At 40.9% G+C, this 18,414-nt stretch overlaps 1 protein-coding gene across 1 annotated transcript in view; it reads left to right on the top strand.

The window, feature by feature from the left end:
• The window catches only part of taok3a (TAO kinase 3a), a 65,477-nt gene that overhangs the window by 24,599 nt on the left and 22,464 nt on the right, over positions 1–18,414 (top strand). Inside the window, exons 2-11 of the mRNA XM_070833295.1 lie at positions 1,222–1,351; positions 8,160–8,417; positions 11,113–11,184; positions 11,984–12,085; positions 12,448–12,493; positions 13,273–13,369; positions 13,849–13,962; positions 15,153–15,244; positions 15,477–15,570; positions 18,112–18,193. Of these exons, the coding sequence (XP_070689396.1) occupies positions 8,286–8,417; positions 11,113–11,184; positions 11,984–12,085; positions 12,448–12,493; positions 13,273–13,369; positions 13,849–13,962; positions 15,153–15,244; positions 15,477–15,570; positions 18,112–18,193 (831 nt within the window). The 5' untranslated portion in view covers positions 1,222–1,351; positions 8,160–8,285. The remainder of the gene's footprint in view (positions 1–1,221; positions 1,352–8,159; positions 8,418–11,112; positions 11,185–11,983; positions 12,086–12,447; positions 12,494–13,272; positions 13,370–13,848; positions 13,963–15,152; positions 15,245–15,476; positions 15,571–18,111; positions 18,194–18,414) is intronic.

The raw sequence follows: 18,414 nt of genomic DNA, 5'->3' as shown, positions 1-18,414 counted from the left end.
TGCAGGAGAAATGGCAAAATATTGAATCTGTGCTCGCTTGTGGGTGAATGCGCGTTAGAGCTTGTGTTTGTCCACAGCGCTGTGTGTGTAGAGTCCTTGAACTCATGTGAGCTATTTGAAAGAGGGAGTAAGAGGATGTGCTGAGCTGCAAACACGAGATAGACACTGGGCTCGCTGTGACCCTTTATATGGACAAGCACGTGTGAAACGAGGGCGAGATCACTTAGTATCAGTCTGTTTAGAACAGAATGGTAAGATCCAGCAATCATCAGCGCCTTGTACAGTGTATTATTGACTAAGATAACTAACAGCCATTATCTTGTATTTGTGATGCTGTTTGTGGCAGTCCTATTAAGAACTGAGACCACATTTTCTCTGAACCTTCCGTGGTGGAAGTTATACTGTCGTCTTTCTCGAAGCTGATAAAAGAAGGGATCATCGCTGTGGATCCTGGAGTTGTAGAGAGGATAATAACTGACTTGTTTAGAGATTTTCATTGGCTGTTGAGTCATTCCACCATCTGCTATTGTGAGGAAATTTGAAAGCTTTTCCTCTGTTTGCTCTAGAAGAACATAACCTTCCTCTCATCCTCATGCTTTATGAGCTGCAAAACATCAAACCTTTGTGCTTTTAAAGCAATCTACGAATTACTAAAATCTGACTCGGCCTAAAAATGGCTGTGCAGGTGCTTGTAGAGGTTGCTCTTGTGTATCATAGGTTTGATAATATCTCAGTAAAAAAAGAAGGGAACGTTTTTGGCATTTGGGTATTTGCAGAAGTTGCACTCAGTCACAACATCATCAGTGTCAAAAAAGACGAGTGAAAAACCCATGTTTAAAAACGAGTTTGACATTAAACAGGTTAGATTTACAACTGCAACTAATGATGATTTTTATTATAAATCCAACTGCAGATTATTTTCTCAATATAATAATCGTTTGCCATATAAAATCCCTTGTTTTATCCCAAAGCCCACTGGTATTTCAGACTAAATAAAACAGCATCACCTCATTTGACAAGTGGAATCAGTACATTTTTGAAAGACAATGACTTCAATGATTAATCTATTATCAGAATATTTACAGATAAATGTTCTTTTGATCTACTTGAATTGATTAATGCAATTATCAGGTCAGCTGTAGTCACATTATCGCAGGCACAATTTTCAAATTTATTTACTTTTAATCTTAATCTTGTCTTTTTCCCTCTCTCATGTCTCAGGTTCAGTGTTATTCCAGTCATGAGGAACGTTGGCAAGAAGTCAACTTTGGGATTAAACTAAGGAGAGAGAAAGGGACAGAGGGAGGGAGACAGAGGCTCATAGGACACCCTCTTTACACATTTCCTACAGGTAGGTTATGCACGTTTGACTCTCTTACACTGTCTTCCCTATAATTTTTCTACATCAGAGCATCTCATTATACACATCACATCTGCTTTTTGTTTTTTTTTAACCATTTATTATCTTGTTGTTGTTTTTTTTTACCAATATCTTTAATTTGTTGCATCTTCCAGCATGCAAATAAGTCAACTAAGCAAAATGTCTGTCAAGCTATACAGGTGATTTATCCGGTAAAAAGATTGTTGCAACCATCTAATAGACTAAGTCACATTGTGTCATTGATGTCACACTGCAGTTCCCAATCAATCAATTCCATTCTTTGTACAGTAGAGGTATTTGTGTGTGTATGTGTGTGTCAGACTCCCCTTCATGTTGCAGTTGGACAGTCAGCTCAGGCATCGGCCGACAGCAAACTGGGTCTTGTTTGCGTCATAATGAAAGCTTGCTGCCCTGTCGGCTGTCTGATGTCCATAATAGCTAACCAACCCTCTGTCAAGCTGAATTAAAGCTGACTCTGAAAGGAGGCAAAGTTTCTCTGGCCTACACCATGGCTTTCTCAAGTTCGGCATGTGTGTGCATGCATGCATGCACGTGTGAATTCCTGTGTGTGGGGATTGCTGCAACAAAACAATGTGAGGTTGCTTGTTGGCAGCATAAACAAAATAGTTTAATTATTGAAGCCGTATTTCACTTTGTTTTGTTTTGTAATGTTTACCTTTAACTTGCTATAGAAGGTTGCCTTACATGTTTAAGCTGCAGTGATTGAAGGAAGTTTGTTTGTGGTTTGGAGTCTTTTGTGAACTGGCCAATAATGTAAATCCTTCTGTCAACTTGTCATCATGGCAGAAAGCGCCTACACGCTTTCTGCGTTTTCTGTGCTTTCTGCCACAAAAAAGGCAGGCATGTTTGTGTGTGTGTGTGTTTGCACGCATGCACATTCTGTGCCGTGGGCAAATCTTGCGTTTGAGTCACACCCTGAGTGGGAAGAGAGCTTGTGGGGATAGGGTGTGGTAGAGGGGAACAATTTCAGTTCGGTCCTAAGGGCAAGATGAGGACTTGTTGATGTTTGACTGACACATTCTTCCTTTCTCGGTTCTTGAACCTGTGCAGGCGGGATAAATTTCACTTTTATAATCCTTATTCGTAAACTCAGATTGGTGACCTCATGTTATTCCCAGCATAGCAAAGGTTCAGTCAGGTTAATTCAAAAACATCTGTGTGGGTGTGCAGAGCCCTCAATCTGCTGATGCTTATATACCTGCTGACCCTTATATAATAAGATTACAACATTTGAAATGATAGAAACGTAAACCTGTAAAAATAAAAAGGAAAACATGCATCCACCTACAAGTGTTGGTGTATCAGCAGAATTCACTGCGATGTGCACCAGGTAGATGGGATCATTGTTTACCATCTGCCAATTCAGAAACATGGAAACCTTTTAGTTTATACACGTCTGGGGACAAATGGAGAAAGAACTTTCACTTTCAGGTGACACCTTAGCTGCCATCTCATTGTTTGTATATTAAAAAAGTCACCGACTTTTTTTAAAATGTGGTTAATGTTAACAAAAATACTCAAACTTCATATAAAGATGGTGAGTGCCTCAGACACATCACATTACATATGACTGAAGTCCACCAGGGCCCAGTCTGGAGAACTGACTTTTGAATTAAGCTATTGTGCTACCAAGGTAGTGTGTGTATGCATGGATACCTACGCTCTAACCATGCATGGCCACGTGTGTCGATTCACAGCTACTTCAGATGTATCCGTTGATAAGAAACAACCCCATCGCATTTGGCCCTTGAAATTGGCTAGTCATCACCATACAACCCAGAGACGGGTTTACACATTTAAATATGCTTCGATATCATTCATAACGAGATTGACCCATTTAATTTCATGCAGTAGGCATGCACACAGGCTTCTACACGTCACACACGTGCATGGAGTAGTCACCAGGGATGTTGCACTCTGGTGAGATGTGAGGCTCTATCTACTCACAGTCTTTAAGTTTTTATTAGACAGGAATACTGAAGTGCTCTGATTTAATTTTTTTTTCTATGTGTACATGCATGATCCAGGCTTCCTTGCTCACTCATACATACATATGCACCTTCACACACAGACACACACTCCAAAAGCTCTAAGCCCACTCTACATAATGTCATGAAAGGAGTTAAGTGAACTGAGTCATTACGTAATTCTTATTCTTTCTTACTTAAACACACACTGCTCTCATACTATGTCTCCACGCACAATTTGGCGGATTTACCAGTTCTTTTTTTCCGTTTCTGATTAGAGCTGGTGATTTTAATCCCAGTAAGAATTCCCACAGTCTGCCTAATTCCTGTTCCTGCCTAAAGCCGGTAGGGGGGCCAGTAAGCCGCTAAACCCCCTGGCTATAATACACGCACATACACACACAACTGACACACACATATGGGCCCTAGTGTGCTCTCACTGGCATAAAGGCGCACATGTATCTTCACGCACACTCCATACATGCGTATATGCAAATATGAACACATACTCACTCACTACACCAGCACATACTTTTGTAAACACACACTGTATATTCCCCCAACACACATGCTCACACATAACCTCGGAAGCATGCACTTCACTTGCACTCAGAAGAGAGTTTAGATGAGCCCAGGAGAGTGAGTGCCAAATGAATGATAAGAAAATCACATTTTCTTCCATGTCAAAGCTTTTCCTTTTTAAAGAAATTGATAAAAGAGAATGAAGTTACAAAGAGAAATTAAAGCAAAGCATTATAGAACTGAAGCAGTTAAGGGACAAGACTGGAGGAATTCATGCAGGGATAAGATGGAGAATGAGATGAATCCCCCTTGAAAGTGTCCACACAGAAGAAACTGCAGTTTTCATCAACTTTTCTATCAAACTTTCTTTTTTTGGTTAGTTTTTCGAAGTTAAAAAAAAAAAAAACTTTTAAATACATGTCAAACAAAAAGAACACTGGTATATAACTGGCCAAACGCAGACAATGTGATGTCCCATTTAAATGTGTGTTGCAGCACATGGTTCACCAGCCTGATGGTCCTGCAATAACATGTTGGTACATCAATTAGTCATAACAGCACCAACTGGGGGCCTGGGGGTGGGAGAGTGTACAGTGTTTGTTTGTTTCCTGCGCATACATGTTGAACTTTGGCCCATATTTAAGTGTTCTTACGTGTGTTCATGTACAAATACAAGCAGTGACGAAGTCCCTGAATGAGTTTCGGATACGAATAAGTTAGATCTTGTGTCTACTAGATTGCATTTGCTGCGTTGAAAATTAATTGGACCGGCTTCTGTGATGTATTGGAGCCCATCAGTGTTTAGTCACAAGTTTCTGAAGTTTCTCTTCAACAACACCAGATTAAAATGTAGGGGAAAACACTAAGTTCCTATTAGCTTTAGAAAATCCTTGGGCAAGTTAAAACTTTTAGATGTTTGCCATCAAGACTTATTCTACAAAATGGTTTTTATTATTCCTCAAAAAACGTTGAATCCTGCAGTATTTGCACATGTGTGTGTGTGTGTGTGCACACGTGTGCAGTCCAGGCAAGATTATCATGAACTGTATAATCTCTTACATATAATTTGTTTTTATGACATATAGTTCATTGTATATAGCAAATCTGGTAGCACCATTACCCACCCCCACAATAACCCCCACACACACACGGCAGCTCATTTACTCTCTCAGACACCAGTACATGCATGCAAGGCATTTGTTACTCCTGCACACACACACAAATGCACACCTGCGCTTAAGTACAGTCTCAAGCAGGGGTGTGTAGTAGTGCACATGTAGTAAAGAATTCACACACACTCACTCGCTCACTCACACCAAGCATTTAATCTGTCTAAGCCGTTTGCCTAATCAGCTCTCTCTCAGCACAATACCATTCATAGATCCAGAGTAACCACACACGCAGAGCGAACTGTCCAAACACCGGGCTTTGCCGGACTAGTAGCAGCTTTACCAAGCCCCCCGTGTTACAACCTGTTGTTGCCATGTTGCATCACTTCACACATCTTAGAGGAGAGGAGAAAGAGGAGGAGGAGGAGGAGGAAGAGTGGAAAAGAGGGTGAGAGGGAGGTGTGCAGAGTCTCCAGAGTAATCACATGACTCCAGTGTTCATTTGTTCCATTTTTATCAGTTTTTTACTCATCTGCCGACTCCTTCCATCACTGTGGTTTGATCTTCTTTCAGAGTTCCTTCACATGGGGTAAAACTGCTCGCTGACTCTGTCTGTCTGTCTCTGTCGAACCCGCTCTCTTTCCCTGTCCAATTTTCTTACTCCCTGTTTTTTTTTGTTTTTCTCTATTATTTAGTAACCTTCTTCTTCTTGCCATATTTTCTATTAGTGAAAGCACATAGTCATACTGTGTGTGGGTGTGGGTGTGTGTGCTCGTGCTGTGGGTGTGTTTTTGATGGAGAGACAGTTGAGATGGGGGTTGTGTCAGGGTTTATTTCAGTAGCTATCTGGAAAGCTCCAGCAGGAGAGATGAGAGACCGACAGCGCTGATGCAACCAGGAGACACACAGATTCACTAACACACATGGACACGTGCAAGTTCATATAGTAGGTAAACAGGTAGAAAACACAGTGAAATACATGCATAAATACACAAAGACCTAAGCATAAACATATATACATACAAATTGAGGCACTGCATGGTTGAATATGTACATAAATTTGTTGGTACTATGTTTGAAATAAGATAATATGCACATATATAAAACAACAGAGTACTGATGGCTAATTTACAGTGTTCATATATTTAAAGAACCAGAATCACACAAAGCATCTAATGAAAAAAAAATAAAAATAGCAGTTTAACCAAGTGTTTTTCACTGAACTGCCATAAACCATGAATAGTATATACAGCCCACAGGTTGTACATTGCTGTGCTGTACTGTTCATTCATCATTCGTCACACCTCTGTCCCAGGCGCGGAGGCCTCAGCTTAGGGTTTCATGCCTCTCAAAAAAGCCTCAGTGACCAGGAGATGCCTTGAGGCAAGAAGCATGTAAGCCTGTATATATGATCTTCATTATTATGTAAGCTGGTAAACTGAAACCGTGCCATGCCTGTTGTTTATGTGACAACTCTATGATGGTCTCCATGCATGTTCTGGGATATTCTTAGAGAGAAATCAAAGCTCAATGCCATGAAATTAAGTTAGGTGAGGCTATAGTATGACTGGCTGCCATTCCCACTGCTGAGATGTTCTATTATGGCAGCTTTGTCGATTTTAGCAGCTTGACATGGTGATTTAGGAGGCATCATGTGTTTATAATTATGAATTATAAAATCATAGCCCCCCCCTCACTGCCAACACAAAGCTTTTGGAATCAGTGTTTTCCAAAGTTGAAAGGTAACGATCACCCATATCCTCCTCCCCCAACTCTACAGGATTATAGTACAAAATACCAAGCATCTCTTCATGTAGGTCTTAAACACATGAACACTGGCAGAATGTGTGTTACTGAGAGTACAATGATGCTGAACCTCGAGGCCAGACTTGAGTGCTGCATACCTCCTGTATTTTACAACTTCTTAGTGAAGTTTGTTGGTTTGTTCAAAAATCCCTGGAAATCTGTAATCGATTGTAACATGTTGTTGTTTTAGTTCCACAATGAAATAGTGCAGCCCGAGAATCCCATACTGAAATGAACCCCCCTCCCCCCCACAAAAAAAACCTTTGAGGCCGCCATCTTTATGCATCTGGTGCCATAGAACAGAGGGCACAGGACTTTGCCTTTAAGACTGATATTTTTGGAGTTTGTGTGATGGCTCGGATCCCTTTAAGAGCAGGGGATTAGGATGATGCTGATGCTTAGTGTCTTGGCCTGGGTGCTTGTGTGTCTTGCTGCCTCTGCCTGTATGTCAGCTTGCTCTGTGTGGGGCTGGCCTTTGCAGCCAGATTTGCTTGCTGCATCTGGTTGATGTGCACAGAGATTTCATGAGCAGAGAGAGAGCGAGACAGAAACAGGGATGAGAGAGAGAGATGAGTGTGTGTGTGATGCGTGTGCAGCGAAGCTAACTGGAGCAGGGTGTCCAGGATGCATACACGCTTGACGGCCTGGCTGCAGCCTTGTGATACAAAACATTTAGCATTAGTGTGTGTCTCTGCACGCATACAGGCAACTGTGTCCATGTGTGGAAATGATGCATCAGTGACTCAGCTTCACCTGTCAAGTGTGTGTTTTTTTTGTCTGTGTGTGTACACGCATATTTACATGAGCAAGTGTGACTGTGACTTGGATGAGCAGCAGGACTAGACAGCTAGCTGTCATCATATGACTTTTTCCACCTGTTTTATCACCAATCAGCTGTCCATGAACTTCACAAATGCAAACACAAAGGGGCACACACACACACACACACACACAATGTTGATATTATTGGGACTGTTAAGTAACATTAAATCTAACAATGTGTGGCTCCCAGGTGTCAATGACCAACCTCTGTTGTTGTTGTATGTGCCAGTGTAATTTAATGCCTTATCATGCATTAGTTAAACTACATACCAATGAATATAACACTGTTTATATTAGTAGTAACTCTACACCCTACTGATAAAAGCTTTAATATTTGCCCACTTGGGTCAGGTAACGATTCTCTCTGGCACAAGAAGTTGTGTTGCTGGCAACAGCTTAGTGTCAAATTAAAGAGGATCAGGAAAGTTAGCCTGAAGGAAAAACAAATGTCACAGTCTCGTCCAGTGCACTGCACAGCAAACAAAATGTAATCAGCTCATCATCTGTCTTCTTCACTGTTCTGTTTTCCAGGTCAAGCTGGCCAATGCCGGGCCCGTCGTGGACATCTGGTGGCGGTAGCAGCAGCAGCACCAGCAGCACCAGCAGTAGTGTGTATGTGAGCTCGGTCCCCGGCGCCTAGCCCATGTCCAGCCCATAATGCCGTCGTCCACACGTAAAGGGGTGCCAAAGGACCCCGAGCTGGCCGACCTCTTCTTCAAAGATGACCCCGAGGACGTCTTCTGTGACCTGCACGAGATCGGACATGGCAGCTTTGGGGCCGTCTACTTTGTAAGTGCCAGCTCATGATTGAATGTATTTTGGTTTCTACAGGCCATGAAGGTTCTCGAAAGTCCCTGAAAGAGTTTTTGAACACAAATTGAAGGACTTCATCTAACCTGGATTCCAACCACTATGCAAATGTCTTCTCTTGAAATAAGTTTGAAGAGATCCTTGGTCGTATTGTATATTACATGAAAAAAAAAAAAAAAAAAGGTATACAAGCTGCTGTCCTGGTCGTATTCTCTTGGAATTCTTATCTTGGAATAAGAATAATTTTTGCTTTTGTATGGGACTTATCTTTTTATATTGAGTGTCGCTCATGTATATTGATTTGATATCCATTTGATGGCATTGCAAGTCTAATGTCATTGTAAGTAAAGTTTATCGATTGAATCTGACTGGACCTTGATGGAATTGAAAGAAAACACAGCATGTGAACAAGGGTCATGACCATTTAAGAAGTCATTCTACATTCTGAACTCTTTACTGCATGACGATTGTTAATATACAAATGCAGCTTTGATTTATTTATTAACTAGTTACCCTACATATTCATTTATCGATTCACTCATTTGTACACATGTACTAAATGTAGCCTGCTACATTATGGCTGAGTGGAAGATTCCCTCTCAGCACTTTCTCTGTAGCCTTTCTTATTAATCTCATCATCACTAATTACTCATCAAGCCTTTGATTCTAAAGCTGCGTGGAGGGGGGGTTGAAAGCATGCTGCATCGCTCTGCTTTCTCTTAATTTCTCCTCTCCTCTCCTCTCCTCTCCTCTCTTCTCCTCTCCTCTCCTCTCCTCTCCTCTCCCAGATGCTGGGCTGGGGGCAATAAGCCTCCTCCCTCTCTACTAAGACAGCTGTTTTCTTGGTATAGAAAAACAGAAGCTGTCCATAGTGGGGCATGATTTTTTTTTTTTTTTTCCTCTTCTATCCCATGTCATGACACACACACACACACACACACACACAGCCCCAATACATCACTAGTGGCCCTGGTGCCCATGTCCGTCTGGCTAACAGGATTCAGTGTGTGTCTAAAACCTGCCCTGATGCCAGCGGTGTGCTCACTGACACACTTATGCTGTCCGCATTACAACTGGTACACTGTTAGCTTTAGCTGTTAGCCAGAGCAGCTTTAGTGAAAGGAGCCCATGTCTTTTTTCCAGATATGCATTCTCCAAATACAAACAGAGGATATAACATGACATTGGTGGTCATGCTAGTACAACAAAACACAATGCTGCATAAATTGTAAATAAAATGCAAGGACATTCAAAACTGGGGTCCTTGAGTGAAACGACGTTACCTACTACTAATCTACTGAGCCACCTCAGACAATAAGTTGTGTTTTTACAGTACTTTGATTTATTTGTATTGTTGAACATTGAAGAAGTAAATGGCTGCAACTCTAATACTCAAAAATATAGCTGCAGGTTAAAAGATTGATTGAAAGGTAAATGTGTGCATATTCTTCTGGTTATTACTGTATATGCATGCATATATCAAACTATGAATGCACATGCAATTGCACACATTTCTTTATGCATGTGAAGACTAAGGAGGAACTCCATTATAGAGGAGAACAAGAGGAAATCCCCCACCTGAGTATGCAGGCCCACCACCAGGGCTTTGAACGCACACAACTGTAGCGTATGCTGAATGAATTAGCCTCTGGTAATTATTGATACACCCCTTTTTTCTGCAATGGCAATTAGCCTCAATGCATTTCAATATTTCAGTGTACATGACTTCTCTATAGCCATCTATCTATACACTACACCAGAGGGAACGGCTATTATGCATGAACTGACAAGCAATCATATGGATCAAATGAATCTGAAAAAAAGTCAAATGGGAATACTGCTGTTGCCTGCTGTTACTGTAATTCCATTTGATTCTCAACATGAAATTCCCATTCATTTGTAAGTGGGATGAAGCTGAGATAAGGGCTTAGGCTGAGCCGCAGGCTAGCTGTCCATAAGGCCAAATGCTGGTGAGGTTAACCCCTGTTTGGCAGTTATAAGTAGTATATTAACATCTAATAAATGGGTTATAATGCAACAATGTATTTGTAAACAGAAGTGTTTATTACTGTGCTTGTCATCAACTTTAAGGCCTCCTGTGGGCACCTGTGGGTAGAGGCTGGTCTATAAACAGATGATGATAGACAGTATAATAAAACACTAATGATGGTGTTAATATAATAAAACGTCTTCCATAGGAGAAGTTATAATTATTGCCAAATACTTTAATCAAACTTAAACTGTCATTGTACAACTTCATTATCGGACATTTATCATTTATGAAATGTTTATAAATCCTAAATATGGGGTTTAAGAGTTACTGTCCAATGAAATCTCGCTTCTTTTTAGTTCAGACAATCTTTATCCTGCTGTACCACTCTGTTAATGCAATACTGCATGTGATGCTTTTGTAAAAATTTTGATGCAACATTTTAATAGAGAGGGTTGCCTCCTTTTACATTATGTTATATGTGTGTCAGTTCCGTATTTTTTTATGCCAGATTCTTTTTATAGTGAGTGTGTTAAGGCAAGGGGACCAAAAAAATGTGTTGTGGAACGATTACTTTGTGTCTGTTTGTAAGAGTTGTCTGTGTATAGGTTTTTAGACCTCAAATTTCAAAGCTTAACTAGAAATTGATCTCTTTTTTTTTCTTTTTGTTTTTCTCTTCCCCAGGCACGTAACTCCTACTCCAATGAGGTGGTGGCCATCAAAAAGATGTCTTATAATGGCAAGCAGACTACCGAAGTAAGTCCCGAAGCCTTCAAAACCAAGGTGCCACTGTAAACACATCACCACTGTTGGTGGTTGTGTCTCTGAACCATATCTCAAGCTCAAGGTCAAGTGGCTGTTTGGTTAGGCCACAGTCAGATAACATTTATTCCTCATGCTTTGGCACAAACTGCACAACAGTCTGGCGCTAATGATATTCACACGAAGTTTGACACTAGCTTGTGAGACTGTTAGATGTCTCAGTTGTGGCAGTTAATTACCGTAAAGGAATAAATTTACTGTGAAAAGAATTAATAGCTCACCATCAGATGCAAAGTTTGGATCAAACACGTGCCTCCCTCAAGAAAACAACTGAATAAGTTTAGGCATAAGGAACAAGCGTATTTCAGAAGGCTGTGATCACAGTTTAAACTTCAGCTGAACTCGAGCACACTTCTGTTTAATAAACTTTTTATACTACTTCTTATTGACTGTTGAGTGATGGTTTAATGTTAGGGCTCTTGCATGACATTGTCAGATCCCCCCCCCGGCTGACCCTTTCGGTTGCTATATCAACTCTTCTGGTAAGCAGAGAGCTAGCTGTCATAGTTTTGGATTTTATTGCACAGTGTATCATTTATTTTGTTGCAGTGCTATTAAAAGACTTTCCTGTCGGTAACAGCTGTGTAAAAACTATTATACCTGTGTGAGTGATTACTATAGTGAGGCGAGCTGCACCAATGCAATCAAAGTCACAGCGGTGCCCGCCTAAGTGTTACTGTGATTGTACCTGTAGCGTGTAACCATCTGTGTGTCTGAATTTGTTTTTTGGCAGAAGTGGCAGGACATCATTAAGGAGGTCAAGTTTTTGGGACAGCTGCGACACCCAAACACGATTGAGTACAAAGGCTGCTACTTGAAAGACAACACTGCCTGGGTTAGTGGATCCTTCTCCACATCTCATGTTGTCCTAGTTCCCCTCTTTGTTTCAGTCCTTCAATGTTGTTGGTTTATCTTTTCCATCCCATCCCTTTTGTGTGATTCTTGTCCTCTTTATCTTTATTTTTTCTGATCTCCTACCAACTGTTCTTTTCCCCCCAGCCTTCTACTGCTCCTCTGCATATTTTGTAATCAGTACCACCTCCATTGCAGACGAGATAATATGATCAGTGTGCAGTAGAGAAAAACTTCCCAAGTTTTCACAAACCTGACCTGAAGCTTTGTATTAAGGACATTTTATGAACGGGCTTACACCATGTGAATGATTACTTATGTAGCTGTGACTGTATTCTATTTCAGTTGGTGATGGAGTACTGCCTGGGCTCCGCATCAGATCTACTAGAGGGTAAGTTTGTTTGTTATGTTTAATGTGTGCACACACACAAAAACACACACACTTCATTTTAAAACGTTTTTTTATTGTCAGTATCAGGGTGTTAAGCTTAACATTTCTCTGGGAAGTCACTGTGCCTAGTGATGTGACATTGGGCACTTTGATTCATGAGATTTCTATAGCTGGAAGACCATGTCTGTGTTACTGAAATTTGGATTCTAGCTGACCGGTAACTACTTTTTCTAAAGCCCTAAACAACATTTTCCAGTTTTCAAAGCTTGAACTCCCTAAAATTTCTCCCTCTAAGCATTCCTGACCTGAGCCTAATGTGTTATTTTAAGCACCGACGTGTGTACTCATCACTGACGCAGAAACACAGTCACGACAGTTGGCCCTGGCCTCTTTTGGGACTTTAGCCTTTATGAAATTTCTCAGTCATAGCTCCGCCGTGACCTTTTGCTATGACACGTAGTCCCTCTGTTACTGCAGCAGTCTACAGGGAGCCAGCATAGGAGCCCTTATTACAACTGTTTACATCTTATCCATATGGTAGATGCCAAGGGAGTACTTTGTTATTGCTTTATCAGCAGGAGAGTTTGGTATTTTTAATTCTAAAACTGTGATATTTTGGCAAGATCTTGATCAGGTAATAAACCTACACTTAAACTAAATGGAGAAGCATTGTCTGCTTTGTAGGCATTTGTGTATAACTGCTATAGTTCATTATTATTATATAATTAAAGTCTTTAGAGGGTTTCTACTAATTTCCGTTGCACCTATTTATCCCCAAGTTCATAAGAAACCTCTCCAAGAGATGGAAATTGCTGCCATTACCCACGGTGCCTTGCTAGGACTGGCTTACCTACATTCCCATAATATGATTCACAGGTGAGTCAGATTGTTTCCATGCTCCAACATTTCCCAACAGGAACATACAGAGACTTTATCAAAAACATGATAAGACAAGATGAGAGGCACTCCTGTCCTCACTTTACTGCAGCGGTTACTAATTAAGCTGTAAAAACTCATGTCTGTGCTCATCCTTCTTGAACATTGCTATCTCTCTGGTGTCCACAATATTATCTTTTATGGCAGACAAATATGAGTGGCATCCAGAAATGGAGCCATATGAATGCTTTTGATAACTCTGTGTTGTCACAGATCCAACATGTTCATTTCAATGGGTTGTATGCCATTTTAAATGTGATATCTGTAAACAGACCACACCAGTGATCAGTCAGACTCGAGGGAAAGGTGTAATGTCGAATAGATCATTGGAACTGGTGTTTTTTCTTGGCTGTTATGTCTATATGTTCTCTACTCACGCTCACTCTCCTCACCCACCTCACCCACCTCTCCCCATCCAGAGATGTGAAAGCTGGTAACATCCTGCTGACTGAGCTGGGTCAGGTCAAACTGGCCGACTTTGGCTCTGCCTCCATTGCCTCACCTGCCAACTCCTTTGTGGGAACACCTTACTGGTCAGTATACGCAAGACTTCACAGAACATGTAGTCCTTCGTTGCACTACCATATGTCCATGTCTAACATGAACTGGAATATTTGTTTGATATTTTATTTATTTATTTAAAAATGCTCTAGAATTTGCATGGAAATTACAAATAGTTTTCTTGCTGTTGCGTATGGATGTGGTGTTCACATTGCTGCCATCATGTGTCAGTGATTTTTGAATTTTGACACCTGAAGCCAGTCTCGTGAATTATAGGACCCTTTTTTGGCAAACAGATGTGTATTTTTTGAGAGTCCTTTTCATGCACCTTGTTACATAAATGTGATGGCAATTTAGTATGTTGGTTATGTGTCTGAATGAGCACCTCAGTCATGTCACTACAGCAAGTTTATATAGATCTAGCAATACTAATGAAATGAAATTCATGAGAAAAAGAATTAAGGGTGTTAATTGTCCTACTATGAAAAGAAGGGGAGGAGTACATCATGCCCAAGATGGTAATCACTGATGCAGCCAGTGAGAAAACTGACAACACATTCATCGCTCATACCATTAGTTTTCAACCCTCCGCTGTTCTCCAGCAGCGACAGCGCTCCCTCTTGCACACCAGATGCTAACCATTGTGTTAGCATCGTGGCTCTTTCTCTAATAATCAATACATATCTAAAAGAAACGTTTGCATAATTAAACCCTGAATGACAGAAAGACAGCACTTAAACAGCTTGATGAGGCCAGCAATCTTAAATATTCCATGGTTGAAAAGCACATGTGTTTCTGTCTGAGGACAGTCAATCTATAATATAATGTTACAGAAACCACAGTAACATCCTCCCTCACGTGTAGAACATCAGCTCTATGTCACCCAACATAATAATCACTAATGCACATCATGCAGCTTTGATGGTGAGTGAAATTCATCACATAAACAGCTGGACTAGTGTCGACTCTCATGATGCCAAAAGCCAGCAGCACACAGCTTTGTCTCACTGGTCATGTTAAATTCACAAACACGCAAGTTGTGGCACTCCACGTTTACAGAAACACGCGTATATTCCAAAAACTGAGCTGCTATCACAGCATACCAGTCTTTAAAAGCTCAGAGAGGCTTAGCAGATTATAACATTTTCATGGATTTTTCCCCATACTTAATAAACTGTGTGTGTCTATGTGTGTATTTGCATGTGCATGGCTGTGAACTCAGGATGGCCCCAGAAGTGATCCTAGCCATGGACGAGGGTCAGTACGAGGGAAAAGTGGACATCTGGTCCCTGGGGATCACCTGTATTGAACTTGGTGAGCATACACGTGCTAGTCAAAGAATGCATCTATAAGCCCATGCGGTCAGAAATGCCTCCCATTTAAGATGATTCAAAATTATTTGTGAAACAGGAGGGCAAGAAATATGTCTTATTTGACCTTATTTAAAACTTTAATCAGCCCCATTCTAGAGGAAACTGATTGCTGATTGTGAAAGCTCTTCTCCATCCATCTCTGACTCTCCCATCTTTATTTTATTTTATTTTAGCGGAGCGTAAACCACCCTTGTTCAACATGAATGCCATGAGTGCCTTATATCACATCGCACAGAACGACTCTCCCACGCTACAGTCCAATGAGTGGTGAGTTGAAAACACACCTCCCAAATGTTATTATGATTTTTTCTCTTTAATCCCTAATATTAAAAATGAGGAGTGATTAGATCAGTAAAACTGACAGAAATGGTCATTTAATTAAACTAAAAGAATTGTCCACAGATCGAAAAAATCCAGTGAAACTGATGATACAATACTTCCAGTCAACCGTGAATATTAAAGCCCAATCCGATCTGTGCTCAGTCAGGGTAAGACATCCCTGTGTTAATCTGCACGACCTGTGATCCCTGCGACAGGCCTTGTGCAAGGTCACACTCTAAGTCTCTTATGTAATTACCTGGGTAACCTCTACCAAAGAAATACCGAGTAAATAACCACACCATTCCTGCTGGGCTATAGGCGTATTTAAATGGATATCAACATCAAAACAAAGCAGTGTGATTATTCTAATATTATTCTAGTAGTTAAGTCACATTTTTTGTGTGTTTGCCCTGCTAACTAGGATGTTTCTTTGTACACAGACCTCTAAACATATTATGTGAAAACAGCCTTCCTTATGCAGCTTTATGCTGCTTTCAGCCTCACAGCTTATGATTGTAGATGCTAATAGATCCTCTAGAGACTGTCCTTCCAGACATCAAAAAACTTTAAGCAATTAAATTTAAGCCAGCAGGTTTTAAACAGCTCTCTGGTGTGTCTTTGCAACAGCATCTCACTCACAGTGCTGGAATGCAGCGACTTTTTTTCAGTTAAGACTAGTTGTGCTACTGGATATCATCATGAAGTATAACATTTTCATGTTTAGTTCACCTCAGAACTTGAAACTGTGCAGAATTGTTGATTTGTTTCTGATACAGATCACCTCAGTGTCTGTCGAGAAAAAAGATTTCATAATTTAGTTGTAAAAATAAGCATTCATAACATCATGGGTGTTCATTGTTGCCTGGCGGACTCCATTTTAGGAAGATGAATTATTTTATGAACAAGATATTTGGGCTGGCCACAGCAGGAAGGTGAATACTACAGTGTACACTAGCCACAATTCCCTAACTATTTCATGTTAAATATTCACAACTAACCAGCAAATATTCCATTTACTTGTACAGTAATCTTTTATGTTAATCAATGTAAACATTATGTACCATACTAGTTTTCACAATTATTCTATATGCACAAGTACTCAGTATGAGCTTGCACAAACCTGGAGAGAAAAGTCCAGAGAATGGAATGACTTAGTAGGAAATAAGGTCAACTTGGACACTGCAGAAAAGAGGATAGCTATGTAGCAGTGTAAATGCATTAAGTGATCCAAATCAGCAAAAAAGATGTTAACGGATACTAGCAGGAAATTAGCGAGGCAGCAAATATTCCAAGGTTGCTCTGAGTTGCAGTTGCCACTGCTCACACTTTGCATGTGAGGTGCAATTCTCTTGGGTGTAACAGCACTCATCAAATATTAAACCCACGTTTGATGTTCTCCCTGTAATTTACCGTTGTGTGCTTCTTTCACGCTATCACCACTATGGTATGAAAATGAAGTGTGTGGTCCTCTTTTCTCCTTGTCATGTGTTGCAAGAATTTTCTACACAGACAAAGGCAAGAGGCTGAACGTGGCTCTCTACCTGCCTGCCTCAGAGCAGCCTGAAGGCGTCAGTGGCCTTCCTGTGTCTTCCCACCAATCTCTCGATTAAATAACATTTTTAGACCTTAAAAGAGAGCACATATCGTGGGCTCTGTCAAAGGGAAAGTCATCACGAACATGAAGCAGGAGGAGCCTTTTAAGTTAGGATTTGCTGCTTATGACGGAAAAGGCCTGTTGTAAAATTAGCGTTGGTTTCTAGCAGCGTGCTGAGGCGAGCGATTGTGTGGGGCGGTGCAGGGTTGTGGTATTTTTGGAGGAGCTCCAGTGACCCGAGGCGTTAGCAACATCCCGCCAGATGAGACTAGTAGAGACATCAGCTCCATAGTGTAACTTCAGTGCGCATACACAAAGCCACACTGTACACACATTGGCATGACATACAAATGCACTCATGGACCTTGGCTAACGACAGAGGACATTGGATATAAAGGTTGAGGAGGAGCTAGGTGCTGTATTGGTACACTTACTGATTCTATAATGAAAGTGAATGCACATTTTGTCTAGCAAAATATTACATTGCACCACAGGTTACTTAATTTTAATGAATAGGAGCAACCAAAACATACTGTGTTGAATATACTGTGTTATCATGAGCATATTTTTAGATCAGAGTCAGTGGCACAGTGTTCCACAGCTCCAGTGGCCTATATTTTTATTGCCCCACATATTTACATAATCTTTATATGGTTCATATATGTGGCTACACGAAGAGATTACATAGCATTGTTCTGGTTTAAGTCATTGATATGATAAACATGGCACAACAGATGAAGAGATTGCTCAACATGTTAAACAGTCATTGACAGTACGTACAGTAGGTGTGGCTGAAGGCGTCATTGCTATTTCTGCTTAAGTTATTCTGATTTAAATATGTTTGACTGAGAAGAGGACTCATTGACCTCCATCTCACTCTGCTCCTTATCCAGGTCTGACCCCTTCCGGAGCTTTGTCGACTACTGCCTACTGAAAATTCCTCAGGACAGACCCTCTTCAGGGGAGCTGCTACGAGTGAGTGGGCTTTCTCTGTAATCCTTCCAGCTGTGACCTCACTTCCTGTCTCAGTCAGTCCCTGAGCCATGTGAATGAGTCATACCCACCCACCCACGGCTCCCTAATACGCAAGCATATACACAGTGTCTTCTTCAAGCACCCCTCTGAGAACGGCTTATTCTCTCTTTTTATTTTCTTTGTTGTGACTCTATTTCCTGTGCTGCGCCTTCTAGCCATGG

Source organism: Pempheris klunzingeri, chromosome 7, assembly GCF_042242105.1.
Source record: "Pempheris klunzingeri isolate RE-2024b chromosome 7, fPemKlu1.hap1, whole genome shotgun sequence".
Classification (NCBI taxonomy): Eukaryota; Metazoa; Chordata; class Actinopteri; order Acropomatiformes; family Pempheridae; genus Pempheris; species Pempheris klunzingeri.
Note: the sequence above shows the minus strand (reverse complement) of the source record. Positions and strands in the feature narration are given on the sequence as shown.